The sequence below is a fragment of the Salvelinus sp. IW2-2015 genome, linkage group LG16 (genome assembly GCF_002910315.2).
Source record: "Salvelinus sp. IW2-2015 linkage group LG16, ASM291031v2, whole genome shotgun sequence".
In the NCBI taxonomy this organism is placed as follows: domain Eukaryota; kingdom Metazoa; phylum Chordata; class Actinopteri; order Salmoniformes; family Salmonidae; genus Salvelinus; species Salvelinus sp. IW2-2015.
Window position 1 is genome coordinate 6,334,413 of NC_036856.1, and position 22,646 is coordinate 6,357,058.

A 22,646-nucleotide genomic window follows, 5' to 3' on the forward strand; every position below is an offset into this window, starting at 1 on the left:
AATCTATTACAATAAGGTGCTTAATTGTTACGCAGAAATTATTTTATATTGATATAAAAACGGCTGCATTGGGCCTTTATGTGCCAAATAAAGTAACAGYGTTGACCATATAAGGGTTGACATAACACGGTTGAAGATTTTATCTTAAGTCAGCCATGAATCCCCTTGTGACAGGGGGAATGGAAGCTTGTTGTGTGCAGCAAGGAGGYGCAATTGYATGCAAGCTTCACAAAAAGATCACTTGTTTAAACATTTCTATGGGTAACAGAATTGACTAGTGCTCGACACACTCAGTRTTCCACCACAAAACACTAGAAAATTGCCAAAAAGAGTAGAGCCAGCTCACCTGCTTATGCAGTATGATTTGGCTATTAAATGTTCACATTTTATTTAGATTTCTTTTTTAAAGGAACAGTTTCATCATATTAAAACGAGAGTACAGTTCAGGTAACAACCTTAAAATMAGGGAAAGTTATTTTTTTTAACAATAAAATTAAACAATTGCCAAAGACCACCCAATCACATGAAATGTTTTATTTTTTTTTTATTTTTTTTTATTTTACCGTTATTTTACCAGGTAAGTTGACTGAGAACACGTTCTCATTTGCAGCAACGACCTGGGGAATAGTTACAGGGGAGAGGAGGGGGATGAATGAGCCAATTGTAATTGTAAATAAATAATATTCAGAAATAACTTTGACAAAGCAACGAAATAACTAAGGCTTTACAATGATGGTGAAAACTTGGAGAACTGTTGGGGTGAAGTGGGTTAAAATCTTCCTGGAAGTCAGAGGGTGCATGAAGTAACATGTCAAAGTGCTGAATTTTGACACTTTAGCTAGTCTTTATTCATATAAAAAAATGATGTATTGAAATCTCCACGTGGAGATATTAAAGGGCACTTCATTGAATATAATAGGCTTTTAAAATTCCAAATTGGCGCACAATTTCTACTTAAAATATAAAAGGGGCGCAAAGGGCACGCATTTCGTGGAACGACCCATACAGCAATGGCCCTACAAGTTAAGAGGATGAAAATACTAATACTAKTAATAACACCATTTGATCGTTTCGATATTTGATAGAGTAAATATGACAATACCTTGCCAATGTCAGTATTCTAAATTAAGACTTCTAATTATCACAGAMCCACATACACATTTTTTTCCTGTATAATATTACGCTAACATTCATGTCCAGAAATTGATTCAGAAATGAACTCTAAATCAGTCATGAGAAAGACAGGAGTAGAAGAAACCTCTTTTGATTGGCACAGCAAAGAACCATTTGAAATCTTGCATGACCTCACCGGGCGCTCGAGTTCTTTAAAGCCCTTACCTCGTGCGCGAGCCTGATATATGGCAGTACTCTGGATTCTTCCACACTCCGGAGAACYACAGGAGAGCGAGAGCACCGCGCACAGAAAACGGACTACTGTATTCCTGAAAGAAGACAGCGTTTTGAGGAGTTTGGACACTAGTTCAAAAAATGAGTATACAGGATTAAACAGCACGGAATTGATAAGTAAACGCACGAGGTGATACTTTGAACGCTAATATTCCATTTGAAAACAGCGGGACATCGGCTACAACACTCAAAGACCCCAGGAGCGGCGTGTGCAATAGGTAATAACTTTTTGAAGGGCATGCGTCAGTAAAACAAATCAGGGATGGACCATGTTAGAAAAATACCGTTCTAAAGTTTGCCTGTCATAATTGCTGAACAATTTAAACCTTGGAGCAAAATATTGTTGCAGTCTTATGAAGATGCATTTATTATAAGCGGAAACGCCTAAACTTASCTAAAATGTCAACATTATTTTATGAAATGTTAATCTCCTGAACAGTTTATTAAATTATCCATGTATATTAGCGTGGGTTTGGCCATAACTTGAATCAGGGGTGCATGCACGTAGAAGAGCGTGTCGCTTGTACYGACATATCGGCGGCCCCTGGGCGATAGGCCTATATAGCCTCTTCAGTGTCTGGGGTAGAACATATACATCCACGGCAATTAGCATAATGAGGCTTAAATCAGATACCCAAGGCTAACTGACTCTCTCCACATGGAGATATTAACATTTAAACATCCTCAAACCAATTGTAAACCATATGTAGGCTACAGGCAATGGCACTTATAGGAAGATGAACTGTCATATTCAAAAATMGACATTATTAATCACACACACGCCTTGCACGTGTCAGAACGAATGACAAATGAAATAGCCTAGCATTTGAAACCTATTTMCACCTACATTAGACGGGGTAGCCAACTGGGGATCACCATATTTCACTGAAGAGCCCTCATACATCTCCCCGCCACAGCAAGCCTCCGGGCAGTGGGACGCGAGCAGCCAAAGATCGGGAGAAACGGCTCCCATTTAACTCAAATACTCAGGGAGATAAGTAAATATTTAGCAATGCACATTCTGTCCCYGTCGGGGCCAATGTAAAGTGTTCCCTCATGGCTGGCTGGCAAAGACTCGCTAGCAAATACAGAAAAACAGATTCCTTGACCTATGGGCTATGGCATATTCCAGTTTATTGTAACTCATTTTATTGTAATTTTAAAACATGTTTTATCAAATACATTACAGTATATTATCTGGTATAGGCTGTATTTTAGGCCTATGATAATCCCTGTAAATGTGTCTGAAATTACCTTGTCATTACACTACTGTATTATTGGCATGGCAAAACATTTGTCAATTTATAATAGGTAGCCTATAGGCTTCCATCCTAACGGATAAATCAAGATTTGCAGTATTCAAACATTCAGATATTGTTAGATCTTGATAAATGTTCACGCTCCTGCATTTGGTGACAATATATGAAAGTGAAAATATGGATGATATCGATATAACGTATATAGGCCTATGGTTATAAGCGTTCAATTACTATTATTATTAATAATATTTTTATTATTAAATTCAACTTTTATTACCAATTTTAATAATTTCACTTCATACATTCTACATTTCTGCTTTATGAATGACAAGATGAAATGTTAACGTGATAGGGGTCTGACACTATCATTTAGGCTTCTGTATTTAGATTGTTGTGTTAGCCTACACATTCCCGCTGTCACCCTTAGGGCTTTCATTCCCAAGAGCACATCAAATACCGTAGGCTATATGATCTTTTGGACATAGTGCAAGACTGCTAAATATAGCAAATAAATAGATCCAAAACAGGCGAATCCACCCATTTGAGGGGTTGAAATTATATTCAAACAAATATTATTGKAGGCCTACTTACAATTATTATTCTTAAAATAACAACATTGCAGTCAGTATTCCAAATTATGAACGCAATATGCACATGAAGCTAGGCCAACTTGTCTTAATAAATAATACAAATAATAACAAAAATAAACATGATTCGTCGTGACTTGTTTTATGAGCAGTTTACGATTAAATTCTCAACGCACTGACAATTTTTAGATTTAAGTCGTAGGCTTGGATCATTTTATCGTAATCTATGTGTGAATACAAATTAGCTAGGCTATTAAATGCGCTAATTTGCTACACATTATGGATATGACAATAAGTCTGCAATTAATAGGACTCTTAATGAAAACATTATAGAATTTAATAATTTATTTCGTCTGCTGGTCACGCCAAGTTATTTGCTTTTGTGTGATTTTTCAGAGCAAAGTCCCCGATTAATTTCTGATTATTGTGTAGTTTTCTGTTGACGTTTCGTTGGCGTTTTTAACTTCAGCTAATGCTATATTTAGCCTATTTAGTAGGCCCACGTCGCTTTGCTTTCAGGCACAACGTCAAGTGCGACATTAAATTAATGAATATCAATATCAGCATTAATGTTGCGATAACACAGGAGAATAGGCTAATTATTTCATACAGCCCCTGGGGCTTTAGTGGGNGGGAACTCTCTTGGGACAGGCTGGTTAAATAGCGAGCTTTGCGTGGGAACAGAGGGTTAGGGTTCGTGGAGGCTGGCTTGGCTTCTCAATGCCATTATATTATAATGTCTCACTCTCAGCTTTAATCTTTACAAATACAAATATTTACAGTTATAGCCCTATAATAGCTGATGCAATATTGGATCATGTCCAAAAGCAGGTGCCCAATTAAAGGTATTAGAAGTCAGCTATTGATAGGCGAAATAGTTTTGATAAAATGTATGGAAATAGGAAATGAAGATATAATAAAAAAATAGGTGATAATAACTTAAGCCTACTTGATCTTTGAATTATCTATTAATCTACATCTACAGGCTATTAACAAGACTATAGCCTTGATCAATCCACACTGATATTACACTATGGTTTTAGGCTATAATTCAACAATAACAATACATTGTTTGACTTGTAGCTACATTTAACCTCAAACTTGTGTAATTACAAATGCCCATAAACAACTTTTCCCACTTTTTTTTTTTTAAGTTGACGGGAGCCATGCAGCACTACGGAGTGAATGGATATTCTCTCCACGCCATGAACTCGCTAAGCGCCATGTACAACCTCCACCAGCAGGCGGCGCAGCAGGCCCAGCACGCCCCTGACTACCGGCCGTCCGTGCACGCGCTCACCCTGGCAGAGAGGCTGGCTGGTAAGAACTGGTTGCACATTTTCTGAATATATAGCTTAAATCTGTCCATAAGTCAGAAATATTTACAATACAATTAGGCTAATGCTATGTGATGGTCAAGTCTGTTGCCTTGTGTTAAAGGGCTRTTGAAGTAGTCGAACTAAGTGTCTTACACAATAAATTGAAGCATTTACTTAAATCCATATTCAGAGCCAGACTCTCAATTAAATTGGCCCCGTCTCTTTTCCTTCAACGGCTGCACATTTCAAGACATCATCCTCGAGGCCCGGTATGGCTCCCAGCACCGGAAGCAGCGGCGCAGTCGCACAGCCTTCACTGCCCAGCAGCTGGAAGCCCTGGAAAAGACCTTCCAGAAGACCCACTACCCTGACGTGGTGATGCGTGAGCGCCTGGCCATGTGCACCAACCTGCCAGAGGCCCGTGTACAGGTGAGGATACTACAGAGTCGAAAGAAAGGAAATATTTCACAAGGTTCTAATCTTCTGGGGTGGAGTGAGTGGGAGTGAGGATGATAAAGAGCAATACTTACTTAATCCTCTCCAGGGCCCATACCAAAGATCTCCAATGATGTCGGTCTTGGGCAGATACATTTTTTTCTGGCCATGACTAGTGGATGTTTTTGAGTTCTGCAGACAGGAAGAGCAATATATACTGGACAAAAATATAAACGCAACATATGAAATGTTGGTCTCATGTTTCATTAGCTGAAATAAAAAGATCCCAGAAATTTTCCATACTCACAAAAAGCTTATTTCTCTCAAATTGTGCACAAATTTGTGTACATCCCTGTTAGTGAGCATTTCTCCTTTGCCAAGATAATCCATCCACCTGACAMGTGTGGCATATCAAGAAGCTGATTAAACAGCAAGATCATTACACAGGTGCACCTTGTGTTGATGACAATAAAAGGCAACTCTAAAATGTGCAGTTTTGTCACGGTTTTGAGGGAGTGTTCAATTGGCATGCTGACTGCAGGAATGTCCACCAGAGATCTTGCCAGATAATTTTTAATGTTCATTTCTCTACCATAAGCCGGCCTCCAAAGTCGTTTTAGAGAATTTGGCAGTACGTCCAACCGGCCTCACAACCGCAGACCACGTGTAACCACACTAGCCCAGGACCTCCACACCCGGCTTCTTTACCTTCAGGCCACCAGGACAGCTGATGAWWCTGTGGGTTTGCACAACCYAAGAATTTCTGCACAAACTGTCAGAAACCGTCTCAGGGAAGCTCATCTGTGAGCTCATTGTCCTCACCAGAGTCTTGACCTGACTGCAGTTTGGCGTCGTAACCAACTTCAGTAGGCAAATGCTCACCTTCGATGGCCACTATGCATGCTGGAGAAGTGTGCTCTTCACGGATGAATCSRGGTTTCAACTGTACCGGGCAGATGGCAGATAGCGTGTATGGCGTCATGTGGGCGAGCAGTTTGCTGATGTCAACGTTGTGAACAGAGTGACCCATGCTGGCGGTGTGATTATGGTATGGGCAGGCATGAGCTACGGACAATGAACTCAATTGCATTTTATCGATGGCAATTTGAATGCACAGAGATACCGTGACGAGATCCTGAGGCCCGTTGTCGTGCCATTCATCCGCCACCATCAACTTGTGTTTTAGCATGATAATGCACAGCCCCATGTCTCAAGGATCTGTASACAATTCCTGGAAGCTGAAAATATCCCAGTTCTTCCATGGCCTGCATACTCACCAGACATGTCAACCATTGAGCATTTTTGGGATGCTCTGGATCACGATGTATGACAGCGTGCTCCAGTTCCCGCCACTATCCAGTAACTTCGCACAGCCATTGAAGAGYAGTGGGACAACATTCCACAGGCCACAATCAACAGCCTGATCAACTCTATGCGAAGGAGATGTGTCGCGCAACATGAGGCAAATGGTGGCCACACCAGATACTGGTTTTCTGAGTATTTTTTGTCTGAACAGCAGTTGAAGCTGTGAATAAGTATTTGTTATTGAAGGGCCATGCTTGAGTTGGTTACAAGTCTACCTTTCTTTTAAGGCATCTGTGACCAACAGATGCATATCAGTAWTACCAGTCATGTGAAATCCATAGATTAGGCCCAATGAATTTATTTAAATTGACTGATTTCCTTATATGAACTGTAACTCAGTAAAATCTTTGAAATTGTTGCATGTTGTGTTTATATTTTTATTCAGTGTAGAAGTAAATGTGTTATTAGTTAAAATTATATTTGTAAGAATCAACAATATACACATTGGATGCATCAAAGATGTATATTTTTACTATTTTCTACATTGTAGAATAATAGTCAAGATATCCTAACTATGAAATAACACACATGGAATCATGTAGTAGCCAAAAAAGTGTTTTATATTTTATATTTGAGATTCTTCAAAGTAGCCACCCTTTGCCTTGATGACAGCTTTGCACACTCTTGGCATTCTCTCAACCAGCTTCATGAGGTAGTCACCTGGAATGAATTTCAATTAACAGGTGTGCATTGTTAAAAGTTAATTTGTGGAATTTCTTTCTTTAATGCGTTTGAGCCAATCAGTTGTGTTGTGACAAGGTAGGGGTGGTATACAGAAGATAACCCTATTTGGTAAAATACCAAGTCCATATTATGGCAAGAACAGCTCAAATAAGTAAAGAGAAACGACAGTCCATCATTACTTTAAGACACGAAGGTCAGTCAATACGGAAAARTTCAAGAACTTAGAAACATTTCTTCAAGTGTAGTCGCAAAAACCATCAAGAGCTATGATGAAACTGGCTCTCATGAGGACTGCCACAGGAAAGGAAGACCCAGATTTACCTCTGCTGCAGAAGATAAGTTCATTAGAGTTAACTGCACCTCAGATTGCAGCCCAAATAAATGCTTCAGAGTTTAAGTAACAGACACATCTCAACATCAACTGTTAAGAGGAGACTGAATGAATCAGGCCTTAATGGTCCAATTGCTGCAAATAACCCACTATTAAAGGAAACCAATAATAAGAAGAGACTTGCTTGGACCAAGAAACACGAGCAATGGACATTTGACTGGTGGAAATCTGTCCTTTGGTCTGATGAGTCCAAATGTGAGATTTTTGGTTCCAACCGCGGTGTCTTTGTGAGACAGAGTAGGTGAACGGATGATCTCTGCATGTGTAGATCCCACTGTGAAGCATGGAGGAGGAGGTGTGATGGTATGGGGGGTGCTTTGCTGGTGACACTGTCAGTTATTTATTTAGAATTCAAGGCACACTTAACTAGCATGGCTACCACAGCATTCTGCAGCGATACGCCATCACATCTGGTTTGCACTTAGTGGGACTATCATTTGTTTTTCAACAGGACAATGACCCAACACACCTCCAGGCTATGTAAGGGCTATTTGACCAAGAAGGAGAGTGATGTAGTGCTGCATCAGATGACCTGGCCTCCACAATCATCCGACCACAACCTAATTGAGATGGTTTGGGATGAGTTGGACCGCAGAGTAAAGGAAAAGCAGCCAACAAGTGCCCAGCATATGTGGGAACTCCTTGAAGACTGTTGAAAAGCATTCCAGGTGAAGCTGGTTGAGAGAATGCCAAGAGTTTGCAAAGCTATCATCAAGGCAAAGGGTGGCTACTTTGAAGAATCTCAAATATAAAATATTTGTATTTGTTTAACACTTTTTTGATTACTACATGATTCCATATGTGTTATTTAATAGTTTTGATGTTTTCACTATTATTCTACAATGTAGAAAATAGTAAAAATAAAGAAAAACCCTTGAATGGGTAGGTGTGTACAAACTTTTGACTGGTACTGTATATAAAATCAAAATTACCAATATTGACATTATCAGAAGCCTTGGCTATTATAGAGATTTACAGTTTTCGTAGCAATACATTTCAGCCAAAAGATCATCTGAGATTGAAAAGTAATGACATTGCTTTATTACTGTAAATCAACTGAAATCCTTCCTCTCATCAGGTGTGGTTCAAAAATCGCCGCGCCAAGTTCCGCAAGAAGCAGCGCAGCCTCCAGAAGGAGCAGCTCCAGAAACAGAAGGAGGCCAACGGAGAGGGGGGTGACAAGGAGGATGTCAAGACCAAGGACACCTCCACCACAAGTGTGCCCTCCACCCAGAGCCCTTCACCTCCCTCGTCCTCCACCTTGGAGTCGAAGCAGCCCCAGCCTGCAGAGATGAACGTGGAGGTGAACGTCACCTCCCCGGAGCCCTCAGACAGCGAGTCGGCCGCCGAAGACAACGGTGAGGGAGAGGAAGAGCTGAGGAGGGAGAGGCTGCAGGAGGAAACGCAGCAGCAGCTTCAGGGGGAGATGCAGCAGGGGGATGCAGGGCTGCAGCCGGGAGGCGGCTCTCCGTCCTGCAAACGCCTCAGCTCCACATCAGGTATGAACTCCTCTATCACAGTCACAGATATTGGGCCATACATAGAGACTGTGAGCCAGCTTACAAAACGGAATTGTCTTTTAATAGTCTTTGCAACAAACACTAAACAATACATAAACAGTGGTGGTTATTTATGCAATTAGACCCAAAGGGGTGTGGAAAATTGGCCATTATAAACTGGGTGGTTCAAGCCCTGAATGGTGATTGGCTGACAGCTGTAGTATATCAGACCGTATACCACGGGTATGACAAAGCATTTATTTTTTACTGCTCTTTACTGCTCTTACATTGGTAACCAGTTTATAACAGCAATAAGGCACCTCTGGGATTTGTGATATATGTCCAATATACCACTGCTAATGGCTGTGTCCAGGCATTCCGCGTTGCGTTGCYTGTAAGAACAGCCCTTAGCCGTGGTACATTGGTCATATGCCACAGCCCCTCTGGCCTTATTGCTTAAATATACCACAGCTAAGGGCTGTTCTTTATGCACAACACAAAGCGGAGTACCTGGATACAATCCTTAGCTATGGTATATTGGCTATATACCACGAACCCCGAGGTYCTGAAATGCTGTTTCAGCKAAATCAGCAACCAGGACCCAAACTACCCGGTTWACAATTATCTTTTGACCTAACTAAAACCAAAATCTTCTTCTCCCTCTCTCATCATCAGACTCTCCCCTGGGCTCTCCCTCCCTCCCTTCCTCCAGTGGTGGCATGGGCAGCAGTGGTCTGTCCCAGGGCTCCTACGCCTCGTCCCCCCTCAGCCTCTTCCGCCTGCAGGAGCAGTTCCGCCAGCACATGGCCGCCACCAACAACATGGTCCACTACCCCTCCTTCGACATGGGTACCCCCTCCTCCCTGCCCTACCTAGGCATGAACGTCAACATGCCCTCCCCCCTGAGCTCCCTGCCCTGCCAATCCTACTACCAGTCCATGTCCCAGGCATCCCTGTCCCAGGCCCAGCAAGTGTGGAACAGCCCCCTGGCAGGTCTCCAGGCTCCTCCGGGCAGCATGCCCAGCCTCAACAGCAAGACCACRAGCATCGAGAACCTGCGTCTGAGGGCCAAGCAGCACGCAGCCTCCCTGGGCCTGGACACACTACCCAACTGACCTGACCCCTCCCCCCCCAGTGCAGGGCAGCTACCAAGGACGCAGCCAGACATTATGACCTCTACTACTGACATCTTCACTGACTGGACWTTATAGACACTGCATCAGTTTTGGACACTGGGACTGGACATTTTATCAATACACTACTGGACACTGCTTATTTGATCCCTCGCAGGTTAGATGCATAGACCCAGTCCAATCTCACTACTGCTACCCACCAAACCATGTGGATCAGAGAACTCAAAGCTACACTCCTATATCACAAAGCCGTCATCTCATACTGGGGCAAATGCATGGCYGTTTACAGTATCTGATGATCTCAACACTAGAGCTGGCGAGAGTGACAGTAATATTAAAGATGAGCTTTGCATGCATCCTGAGACAAGGATTACAACGGCACAAAGATTGAACCAAGATTCCAGCCTCAGATCAAACCCATTCAAAAGATTTACAACAGCACAGACTGGCCCTACAACTCCCACAATGCCCTGCACCTGGCAGATGGACGGTACTTCTTGTTAAAGAGCTACATCCCACCTGCAAGAATTTATTCCACATTGTACTGTAAATATTCCTCCTTGTTTGTTCCCATCCCATCTGCTTGGTTAGGGAGTATAAATCAGTGTCTCCTTTTGTGTCGAGGACTTAAACAGGAAACATTCAAGCTATTTTTGAATTGTTCCATTGTGGCTTTATGCAAAGGACCTACAGTAGAATGAGCCAATACCTGCTGGGGTAAAGATTATAGTCTACGGTGGGAACAGAGCGACGTTCAAATATGAATCTGTTTAATCTAGCGATGTTATGTTCGCCTGTGTACCAGGTTGTTTCTGCATGCGTTTAAGAGCGCTACATCTTTACGGAGTCAAGACAGTGACAAAAAAAAAATGGTGTTATCGACTTAAGCAGAAACACACTGGCACCCAGACCAACGCTGTATGTATTTTATCATTGTAGATCCCAGACATGTATTTCTCAATTGTTTACTTAAATGTGAGTAATTTATCTGTTAAAATGCAAGGGAATAAACCACGTGTATGAAGATCGATTGGTGAATGAGATTATTATTTTAGACGATAATTTAAATCATGCAATATAATTTATGAATAATTATGTTGTGAATACATCACAGACAACAGAGACAATTTGCATGTTTATATGTGAAAGCCTTTTTTTCTACTCTTGTGTTTTGAAAACTATACTGAACAAAAATGTAAACGCAACATGGAACAATTTAAAAGATTTTGCTGAGTTACAGTTCATGAGGAAATAATTCAATTTAAATKAMTTCATTAGGCCCTAATCTATGGATTTCACATGACTGGGCAGGGGGGCAGCCATGGGTGGGGAGGGCATAGGCCCACCCACTGGGGAGCCAGGCCCAGCCAATCAGAATGAGTTCTTCCCCACAAAAGGGCTTTATTACAAACAGAAATACTCTTCAGCACCCCGCCCTCCCCCCTCTGACGATCCCGCAGTTCTGCGGTTGTGAGGCCGGTTGGACATACAGCCACAGTTTTTTAAACGATGAGGCGGCTTATGGCACAGAAATGAACATTAAATTATCTGGAAACAGCTCTGGTGGACATTCCTGCAGTCAGCATGCCTATTGCACGCTCCCTCAAAACTTGAGACATCTGTGGCATTGTTGCATGACAAAACTGCACATTTTAGAGTGGCCTTTTATTGTCCCCGGCACAAGGTGCACCTGTGTAATGACCATGTGGTTTAATCAGCTTCTTGATATTCCACACCTGTCAGGTGAAGGGATTAAATGCTTATTAACAGGGATGTATACTAATTTGTGGACAACATTTGGGAGAAATAAGCTTTTTGTGCTTATGGAACATTTCTGGGATCTTTTATTTCAATCCATGAAACATGGGACCAACACTTTTTGCGTTTATATTACATGCATGTTGCGTTTATATTTTTGTGTAGTTTGCCCTTTAGGGCTACCGTACTTACCAGAGCTTTGGGACCATGGGTGGCTACCTGGTGGAGCAGCTAGGTCAGAGTGGCTCACCAGACTACCAGAACAACTCCTGAACCATGGAGGATCACACAGCAGGAGGCTTCACCCACCTCCCACCACCCTGCAGTGTGAAATCACTATCACAGCAGGGAACCTGGCCTACAGAAAACAAACAAACAAACACACGAACACACTAAAACACAGGCATGCATGTGCTCCTGCAGGTGTGCACACACACAGTCTTACAAAAACGTATTTCTAAAAGTTTTAAAAACGTAGGAATTCTTTCCATCACCCAACGCCTATGTACAGAGCACTGAAGTCCCTGTTTAAGGACATTCATGTCAAACAGTACACACACAAAGTCTCATATAACTAACCTTTTGGGGACACACAATTCAGTCCCGTTCAAAATCCAATTTTCCCTAACCCTAAACCATTAACCGCAAAACCTAACCCTAGCTCCTAACACTAACCCTAGCTCCTAACCATGAACCCAATTCTAACCCTAAGACTACATCTAACCTTAAACCCACCTAGAAATAGCATTTGACCCTGTGGGAACTAACAAAATGTCTGATATTTTTTTGTTTGTTTACTTCTGGTCCCCACAAGTATAGTTAAACACGTCCACACACACACACAGCTCCTGCCACTTGTTCACCGAATGCAGAGTAACTAATCCTAAATGAAATGACTGAAGCACAGTGTCAGGCTCTAAAGAGTCCCCAATCCCCCACTCCCCTTCTCGGCCCTGTCATCCGAGGTTCGGCTACACCGAAACAGAATGCTTTGCCATAATAAGATTAACTTGGGTTGGGATATCGATGGATTAAGTAAGAATAGAATAAGATGAAATAGAACTGAAAAGGTTCCTAGAGTCAGCAAAGTTCAGACACCTGTTTTCTCTGGTCCCTCTCTCCCTCTTTCTTCCTTTCTCTCTCACTCCCTCAACAACCCATACAATCAGAAATCTCTCTATCCAGTTTTAACTGAAGGCTATCAAGTTAGTGTACAAAATAATTATTTGAAGGAAAAAACAACYTCCTAGCTATGTCATTAAAAATCATTTGTTGATATAAAAAATCCTGGCATAGAAATATTGGGTTTAAAAGATGTTCAAGCCTGTATGATTATGTTGTCAACCAATGGGGTTTGTGCGTGTACACAACTTTGTATATTGTGAGTTGTGTGCGAAATGGTTTATGCGAATGCTGTGTGTGTGTGTGTGTACACACACACACACTTGTTTGTGTGCGTGCACACTTTTGCGTGCGTGTGTGAGATCATGTATGTGTGTGTGTGTTTGTGTGTCTACGGCGCTGCTAAGCCACTGAAGGAAGGTTTCCAGGAGCTCTTTGATGTGTATCTGGGCAATGCGCTATTAGAGGGATTTTCATCGTTGACAGCTCGGAGAATGTGTGGAGGAATTGCGATGCCAGCGGGCTAAGATAATGCTGGAAACAGGATTAGGATCATATTCTGGCAGCGCCTGTCACTTCATCAATGGGCTAAGGTTCCCTGGGTGACAGCCCTCCTCTGCCCAGCTAAAACCTTTAGTAGGCCCATGAAGGGGGTGAAAGAGGGGGAAAAAAACAATGATTGAATGAATGGTGCACTATGATATTGGGTGTGCTCAGGCTGTGCTGGGGCATTGTGTTGGGAGGTCTAGAGGCGTGGATACGGAGGGAGGGGTGGGTTAGAAAGGGGATGAGGAGAAGGAGGGGTGCTGGGTGAATGACTACGGTCTCTTTGGGAGGTTACACATGCGCACACCAACACCCCCACTGGCTGTGCATGGTGAGGGGTGTTACACTGACGCTACCGGACAGGGAGGCGGCGGGCATGGTGGTGTCCCCACAAAGAGGAACAACATCAGGTGAAGGGAAGTGTCCTGAGAACCTTGTCTTGTAGTAGAACATTATAATCGCTGATGTTTGGTCGACTCCGGAAAGTAAGAAGTGTTCGATTACATGGGCTGAGTTATTAACTCAACAACAGTAGGTGGTTTGTGTTTCTTTTACTCAACTACGTGGTTTACCTGATGGGTTGTGCAACCTGATGGGTTGTGCATCTGACTAGAGTACATAGAAGACAATGACATGAATAGTTCATATATGACTTTATTATTCATGTGAATGGACCCACAGCCATGACCACAGGATTACTTRACTGACTTCTCCTTGTTCACCGCTGAGAATCTGAGAAACGTCACCATGACAGGGGTCAAAGGTTAGCGACGCTGCATTCAGCACCACCCACTCTCCCTCCGCCAGGACTGGGTCTATATTTGCATTGAGCTCTTTGCCAATTAACCTCTCTCTACAATGTGATATAGTGTTAAACAAGGAGAACTATCCAAATCCACACCCCTTTCGTTATGACACAGTCCCACAACTGACTTACGCATTCATCTAGAGTCCAAGACATTATATATTATATATGTCTTGGTCACTTCTCAGCTAACACATTTTGGTTCCCAGAATGTTGTGGAAAAGTTATATTTCAAATAACCAAAGGAGAACCTTAAGGGACCATGATGGGAAGGTTCTTTGCTAGCTTGGTTAGGATCTGATGCTGACTGTCAGCACATCTCACAACGCAAACTTAATTGTTTTMCATCGTGACTTCTTAACAAGCTCAGGTTGATAGTCAACGTTTATCCAACGGATTTWGGGAAAATCAAAATATGATGTTCCAAAGGGGAGACGCGTCTTGTCAAAATTATAACAATTTCTCGTCAAAATCATGACTTCAAGGACGTAAGYACTACGAAGGGTTAAGGTTTAGGGATGGCCATTTGAAATAATTTCACAGTTCCAGGAGCCCTGTGGTTCCCAAACAGTGGGACGCACCCCGTAGAGGGGCCGACAGGGGGGTGTGGAAGGGGGGCCTGAGTGAAAAAGTTTGGGAACCCCTACTGTAGCCTGGGTTGTAGCCTACCCACATTTTTTTCAGAGTACTTGAACACAAGGCARGCAATGGAAACGAAATAGCACATTTATTTATGTCAACAGTGCACAACAATGCCCAATTTATGATAACCATTAGAGATAACAAATCCTAATTGCCRCATACACAGTTGAAGTCGGAAGTTTACATACACTTAGGTTGGAGTCAACAAAACTTGTTTGTCAACCACTCCACAAATTTCTAACAAACTATAGTTTTGGCAAGTCGGTTAGGACATCTACTTTGTGCATGACACAAGTAATTTTTCCAACAATTGTTTACAGACAGATTATTTCACTATAATTCACTGCATCACAATTCCAYTGGGTCAGAAGTTTACATACACTAAGTTGACTGTGCCTTTAAACAGCTTGGACAATTCCAGAAAATTATGTCATGGCTTTAGAAGCTTCTGATTGACTCAAATTATGTCAATTACGCCACCAGAGACTCTGGGTTCGAGCCCTGAGGTCCATGGAGCGACGCACAATTGGCKTAGCGTCATCCAGGTTAGGGAGGGTTTGGCTGGTAGGGATATCCTTGTCTCATTGCGCACTAGCGACTCRTGTGGCGGGCCGGGCGCACGCTGACCAGGTCGCTAGGTGTACGGTGTTTCCTCCTACACATTGGTGCGGCTGGCTTCCGGGTTGAATGCGCGCTGTGTTAAGAAGCAGTGTGGCTTGGTTGGGTTGTGTTTCGGTGGACGCGTGGCTCTCGACCTTCGTCTCTCCCGAGCCCGTACGGGAGTTGTAGCGATGAGACAAGACAGTAACTAACAATTGGATACCACGAAATTGGGGAGAACAAGGGGGTCAAAATAAATAAATAATAATATTTAAAAAATAATGTCAATTAGCCTATTGGAGGTGTACCTGTGGATGTATTTCAAGGCATACCTTCAAACTCAGTGCCTCTTTGCTTGACATCARGGGAAAATCAAAATAAATAGGCCAAGACCTCAGAAAACAAATTGTAGACCTCAAGTCTGCTTCATCCTTCGGAGCAATTTCCAAACGCCTGAAGGTACCACGTTCATCTGTACAAACAATAGTACGCAAGTATAAACACCATGGGACCACGCAGCCGTCATACCGCTCAGGAAGGAGACGCGTTCTGTCTCCTAGAGATGAACGTACTTGGTACGAATAGTGCAAATCAATCCGAGAACAACAGCAAAGGACCTTGTGAAGATGCAGGAGGAAACAGGTACAAAAGTATCTATATCTACAGTAAAACGAGTCCTATCTCGACATAACCTGAAAGGCCGCTCAGCAAGGAAGAAGCCACTGCTCCAAAACCGACATAAAAAAAGCCAGACTACAGTTTGCAACTACACCTGGGGACAAAGATTGTACTTTTTGGAGAAATGTCCTCTGGTCTGATGAAACAAAAATATAACTGTTTGGCCATAATGACCATCGTTATGTTTGGAGGAAAAAGGGGGAGGCTTGCAAGCTGAAGAACACCATCCCAACCATGAAGCACGGGGGTGGCAGCATCATGTTGTGAGGGTGCTTTGCTGCAGGAGGGACTGGTCCACTTCACAAAATAGATGGCATCATGAGGCAGGAAAATTATGTGGATATATTGATATATTGAAGCTTGGTCGCAAATGAGTCTTCCAAATGGACAATGACCCCAAGCATACTTCCAAAGTTGTGGCAAAATGGCTTAAGGACAACAAAAGTCAAGGTATTGGAGTGGCCATCACAAGCCCTGACCTCAATCATATAGATAATTGGTGGCAGAAATTGAAAAAGTGTGTGCGAGCATTGGGTGGCATTTCTTTGTGGGGCCGTACAGCCCTCCATGTGCTCGCCAGAGGTAGCCTGACTGCCATTAGGTACCGAGATGAGATCCTCAGACCCTTGTGAGACCATATGCTGACAATGCACATTTGTGGCCTGCTGGAGGTCATTTTGCAGGGCTCTGGCAGTGCTCCTCCTTGCACAAAGGCGGAGGTAGCGGTCCTGCTGCTGGGTTGTTGCCCCCTACGGCCTCCTCCACGTCTCCTGATGTACTGGCTGTCTCCTGGTAGCGCCTCCATGCTCTGGACACTACGCTGACAGACACAGCAAACCTTCTTGCCACAGCTCGCATTGATGTGCCATCCTGGATGAGCTGCACTACCTGAGCCACTTGTGTGGGTTGTAGACTCCGTCTCTGCTACCACTAGAGTGAAAGCACCGCCAGCATTCAAAAGTGACCAAAACATCAGCCAGGAAGCATAGAACTGAGAAGTTGTCTGTGGTCACCACCTGCAGAACCACTCCTTTATTGGGGGTGTCTTGCTAATTGCCTATAATTTCCACCTGTTGTTTATTCCATTTGCACAACAGCATGTGAAATTTATTGTCAATCAGTGTTGCTTCCTAAGTGACACAAGTTTGATTTCACAGAAGTGTGATTGACTTGGAGTTACATTGTGTTGTTTAAGTGTTCCCTTTATTTTTTTGAGCAGTGTATATTCAGTCAATAAAAACTAAGTGTCATTTGAGAATAATTKATTGAAACTGTAATGAGGCGTTAGCTGCTCGGCTCTGACGCGGTCAAGGTGCTTTGCAGTGGCAAAAGATGTCATGAGAGATTGGTGCAGCTTGTCCCACTCCAAGAACGTTTCTTTATGCTTGATAAGCATATGATTCCTAATGAAGCTAGTTGTGCTGTGAAAAGGAGAGCTTGATATTGCATAGTTTGCATTACACATGGGTTTCATCAGTTTGATCAAAACACTTCCAAACCTCGCTGCGTTTTGGCCGCCATGCTGATAGTGCCTACTTCCCGCTAGACACCTAAAACAGCTAAAAATACAATATTATGGGTATGGAAAATACATTTCAAAGCAGTGTAGATGGTACAATGATTCTCTACTACACTATAATTGCTTGTTTTGTCACAAACAAAAATTTGCCAAACTTTTCTAAATTTAGCAACCGAGAAATGGCGGAGCGATTTCTGCAAAGTGAATCACTAAATAAAGAAGTTGTATTGTGATAGTTAACCCACTCCATCTCAATATAACAATTTTTTTTATTTTGACCAGAGTTAAGAAATAAAATCACACAAATAGTATTACAGTATAAAAAAATAATTGATCTCTGGTTATGGATGGTTCAAGTCCGTTCGAGTACTCAAGCACTCGATTACACATGCACATTCCTATTAAGGTTAGGTAATAACCACTTTGTGGTTAAAGGGATAGTTTGGATTGTACCATTTTTATGTATCTGCGTCCAATGTGAAGGAAGTTAGAGGCAATTTCGCGAGCCAATGCTAACTAGTGTTAGCGCAATGATTGGTCTACAGGAACAGCTAGCATGATAGTTAGTTAGCAACAGTAACCAAATGCTAACGCTAGTTAGCAACTTCCTTCAAACTGCACGCAGATACATAAAAATGGTATCCGCAACTTTACCTGACTCTGGGGAAGCCAAAATCACAAACTATCCCTAGGTCAGGGTATGGGCTGCTTCTAATTCCCCTATAGAGCATCACCAAGACCAGGGAAACTGATCCTAGAACAGCTACTAGGCCAACTCCCCAAGACTCCCTCCACCAGCGGCGTATAGTAACTCCCAGGTCTGCTCACACGTGTGAAACAATACTTTCACAATACAGCGTAAGGAGTTTGATTGTTGGCCGACAAGTTCCTATAATTCCTGGAATTACAGACTTGCATGCAAATGCTAAATCCTTCTCTCTTTCTTCTGAAAAGTGGATGAGACGGCCTGTAGCTGCCGGCTTCGCTAGCTGCTCCCCAGCTTTGTGCAGCCGAGACGCTCTCCTTTCTCCCCCTGACTTCGGTGCTAATCCTGACACGCACTGTCTGCATTTTTGACTGTACGTGTTTAAGCGCATTTGCAGTGCGTTTAACTCCCCAATGTAAACCAATTTGGCTATAAGGGCCGTGGGCCAAGCGAGCCGCCAGAGGGAAGAAAGGAAAAAAAACAACTGAACCTAGCAGATGTACAAGAGGGGAAAGAGATGGTGAGGTAGTGAGAAGAGGGATGGAGAGAGGGAAAGGAGGGAAAGGGGGGTTGATGAACGCCTGAAAGCAGCAGAAAAAGGGAAGCGGAACCATCTCGGGGAAAAAAACAAAAAAACAGAGTGTCCCTTGTCCAGAGGGTAAGCTTTTCAAAGTTGGGATAGCGGCTCTTAAAGCCGCTAGAACCTGGATCACGGAATTGTTGAGTCACAGAATTGGAGGAAATCATTCAGAGCTCTTGGCTAATCCTGTCATAGAGAAATTGGTGAGCATATACCTCAGAGATCCCAGCCCCCATGCAAGAAGCACTGTGCGTGGGCTGGTGTAAAGAAAAAGGCCCCTGTACGCTACTTGCGCTACTCCATGTACACCTGTATGAGCTGTCTGGTAATCTCCCATTCCTCTCCTCCCTCCATCTCTCCACATGCTGGCTCTTCCTATTGGGGAGTAATGGCGGATGAAATGGACCAAAGTCCTGAAAGCTGCCAATCTCACTCCATCCAATATCCCTTTGGAAGTGGCTTTCAGGTCTCAGAGGCAGAACTCGTGACTTTGATCATCTGGAAGGCAAGAGTCGTGTTGCGACAGACATTACTACCTGAGAGTCTACGGCACTATAATGACCAAGGGGCTCCTTGGTCCCTGAAATGGCACATTAAGACAGAATCATCCTAGTTTAGTTGGGGCAATATCGTATTTTTATTTGTTTGCACCCGAACGGGGTGTGAATGGGTTGGGATGGCTTTTAAAGTACCTGATCTCATAGCCTGAGATTTCTGTAAATGAGGCGTTTGGACTTCCTACCAATGAGCTGGAACATAGAGGCACTGGTAGAGGTTCCCTGTTAGATGGCCTGTTATGTTCTGTTTTCTTGGTCTGGAGCCAGGTAAATCTGCAGTTGAGTGTTGAGATCTAACTCTGAAAACTCCTTATTACATATGAAAACGTCCATATTAGTGAAGCCTCGGTCTCAGCACAACTTCTTTCAATCTAATGCTGCGTTTAGACGAGGGAAGCAAAAACTGTCATACCAGTCGGCATAGCCGGACAAGAAAGCAAGAAAGAGGGTGACTGCAAAAGCAAGCCAGCACGACCGTATGCGTTGCTATGGTGATTTCATTAAACACACAGCGCAAATCAAACATCTGGTAGCAAACAACTCCACAGCAGACGGCAAAAGTTGAAATATTGGAACTCTGGTGGCAAGTCCCGTCTACTGTGGTGGCCAACGGCATTCACCGTCGCGCTCTCATTGAAAACAATGACACCCAGTTTGCGTCTTCCTTGTACCATCGAAACGTAGAATTAGCCCTGCTGAGATTGAAAAAAAAGTTGTGCTGAAACTGAGGCGGTCCTAATATAGTCTTACTAAAACACAAGTCAGAACTACAATCAGCTAACGTTATTGAACAATGACATCTTCCTGATTACAGTTTGAAATCAAGCATTTTATATGTATACAGGGCTCATTTGTGAAAGAGGCCTTGGTCTCAGCATGACTCTTAAAATAAAAGGTTAAATAAAAATAAGGAGAACACTTTTAATGCCGTGTTAGAGACCGACAAAGAGTGAGAGAGCAAGAACGAGTGTGTGTCACACTGTTACTGTAGGGATTTGCGTTCTTCTGAAGAGACCGGAGACCCCCTCCCCTGCCTCTTACTGCTTAATGCTCCCTGACTGAATGAAACAGCCAGAATCTCTCTGACACAGATAACACTAATAACCCTACCTCTCAATCTACACTCTCCTCCTCGCCTGCCTAATGTGTCTACCTCACTCTAACAGATATGATTTCATATTCAATAATGGAATGGCAAAGAGAATAGGAATGCACCACGATGATGGAAAACAAAATGCATTGTCCCCTAATGGCCTCCCATCCCAGGAGAGTTTTTAAAAAATTTTAAATTTATGTAAAATCGAAAACACATATTTACAATATACTTGGGGGGGTAATCACAATACGCGGCGGCCGCAGCGCGCTGGCCKTGCCAATGGAAACGCTATGTGTCATTAGGTCCCCCTTATCTTTGCTGCGCTAAAGACATGTCCTGTTATTGAGGCGATGCAGTAATCACTCACAGGGAAAATGATCTGTGCTACTCATCTGTGGCACCAAGATGGAGAGAGGAGAGAAGAGGGTAAACATTGAGAGAGGAGGGACTATGAGGGAAAGAGCAGGCCAACTATGGCCAGGGGTAAAGGGGAGAGAAATAAAAAGAGAAGGGAATATAGAAGAGAGGGGAAGGGGGGAAGCCGAGGTGGAAAGGGAGAGAGGTAGAAGTAGGAGAGCTATGGCAGAAAGGGGCAAGAGAAAAAGAGGTAGAAGTGAAGCAAAAACACAGAGTAAGAGAGAGAGGACAGCAGAACTCTAGAAGGGCCAAACATAGAGATACGGTAGCAGAAATGCAGATGGAGGAAAAGCAACTGCCAAAATAAAGGAAACGCGCCTCCCGAGCGGCGCAGTGGTCTAAGGCACTGCATCGAAGTGCTAGCTGTGCCACTAGAGATCCTGGTTCGAATCCAGGCTCTGTCGCAGCCGGCTGCGACCGGGAGACCCACGGGGCGGCGCACAATTGGCCCAGCGTCGTCCGGGTTAGGGGACTCTCCCGAGTCCGTACGGGAGTTGCAGCGATGGGACAGGACTGTAACCACCAAATTGATACCACGAAATTGGTGAGAAAAAAGGGGCATACAATTTTTTTTAAATATAAAAAAGAATTCTAATAATAATAAATAAAGGAAACACCAACAGGAAGTGTCTTAATAGGGCGTTGGGCCACCATGAGACTCCAAAGCCACCAGAATAGCTTCAATGACCCTTGGCATAGATTCTACAAGTGTCTAACTCTACTGGAGGGATGCGACACCATTTTTCTATGAGAAATTCCATCATTTGGTGTTTTGTTGATGGTGGTTGAAAACCCTCAGGCGCCCCTCCAGAATCTCCCATATGTGTTCAATTGGACCTGGTGACAGACACCTACAGACTTATACCCCCTATGCTCCTTTGAGACCCCTCTTTCAAAGTCACTGAGATGGGCATTTTTTACACATGACCCTAAGCATGGAAGGGTTGTTTTAATTGCTTAATTAAGTCAGGAACCACACCTGTTTGGAAGCACCTGCTTTCAATATACTTTGTATCGCTCATTTACTCAAGTGTTTCCTTCATTTTGGCAGCTACCTGTATATACAGTAAACGCCATTTCCTCATTAGACATGTCCAATACGATTGTCTGAGTAACCGAGACAGACTGCGTCGTCATTTTCCAGAGRGTCTGATGTTAGCAAGACGCCAGCTACACAACTTCTACCCCTTAATGTTGTTGTGCCTGTTCATGCTACATTGGCTGAGATATTAAAAGGAATCGGAATGTTAGTGATTGACTCAGGAGAAGAGTGGGAGAGGCTGTTACTATTGTCCTGGGTTCATTCGCACAGCCCACTAATGGACAAGATCKCGATCGATGGTATTGGATGAATAAATGACGGTCAACAGACAACTTTCCTTCCGTATTAAAATTGCAGCACGTATTGAAAAGTACATAAGTGACCATATTATATCTCAGATATCTAAAAGCATTGCATGTCACATTTGGTAGACACTTGACCTCAAGGGGAGAAATCCATGATAKATGTTCTCATTCCTAAACCATGCAGACACAAACAG

General features: G+C 43.2%; 1 protein-coding gene across 1 annotated transcript; it reads left to right on the forward strand.

Moving 5' to 3' along the window:
* The first annotated feature begins 1,355 nt into the window (after positions 1-1,355).
* On the forward strand, positions 1,356-11,109 carry LOC111976140 (diencephalon/mesencephalon homeobox protein 1-B-like). The gene is made up of 5 exons (XM_024004896.1): positions 1,356-1,625; positions 4,408-4,573; positions 4,823-5,001; positions 8,526-8,946; positions 9,622-11,109. The coding sequence occupies exons 2-5, from the start codon at positions 4,420-4,422 to the stop codon at positions 10,059-10,061; spliced, it is 1,194 nt and encodes a 397-aa protein (XP_023860664.1). The 5' UTR covers positions 1,356-1,625; positions 4,408-4,419; the 3' UTR covers positions 10,062-11,109.
* The last annotated feature ends 11,537 nt before the right edge of the window (positions 11,110-22,646 follow it).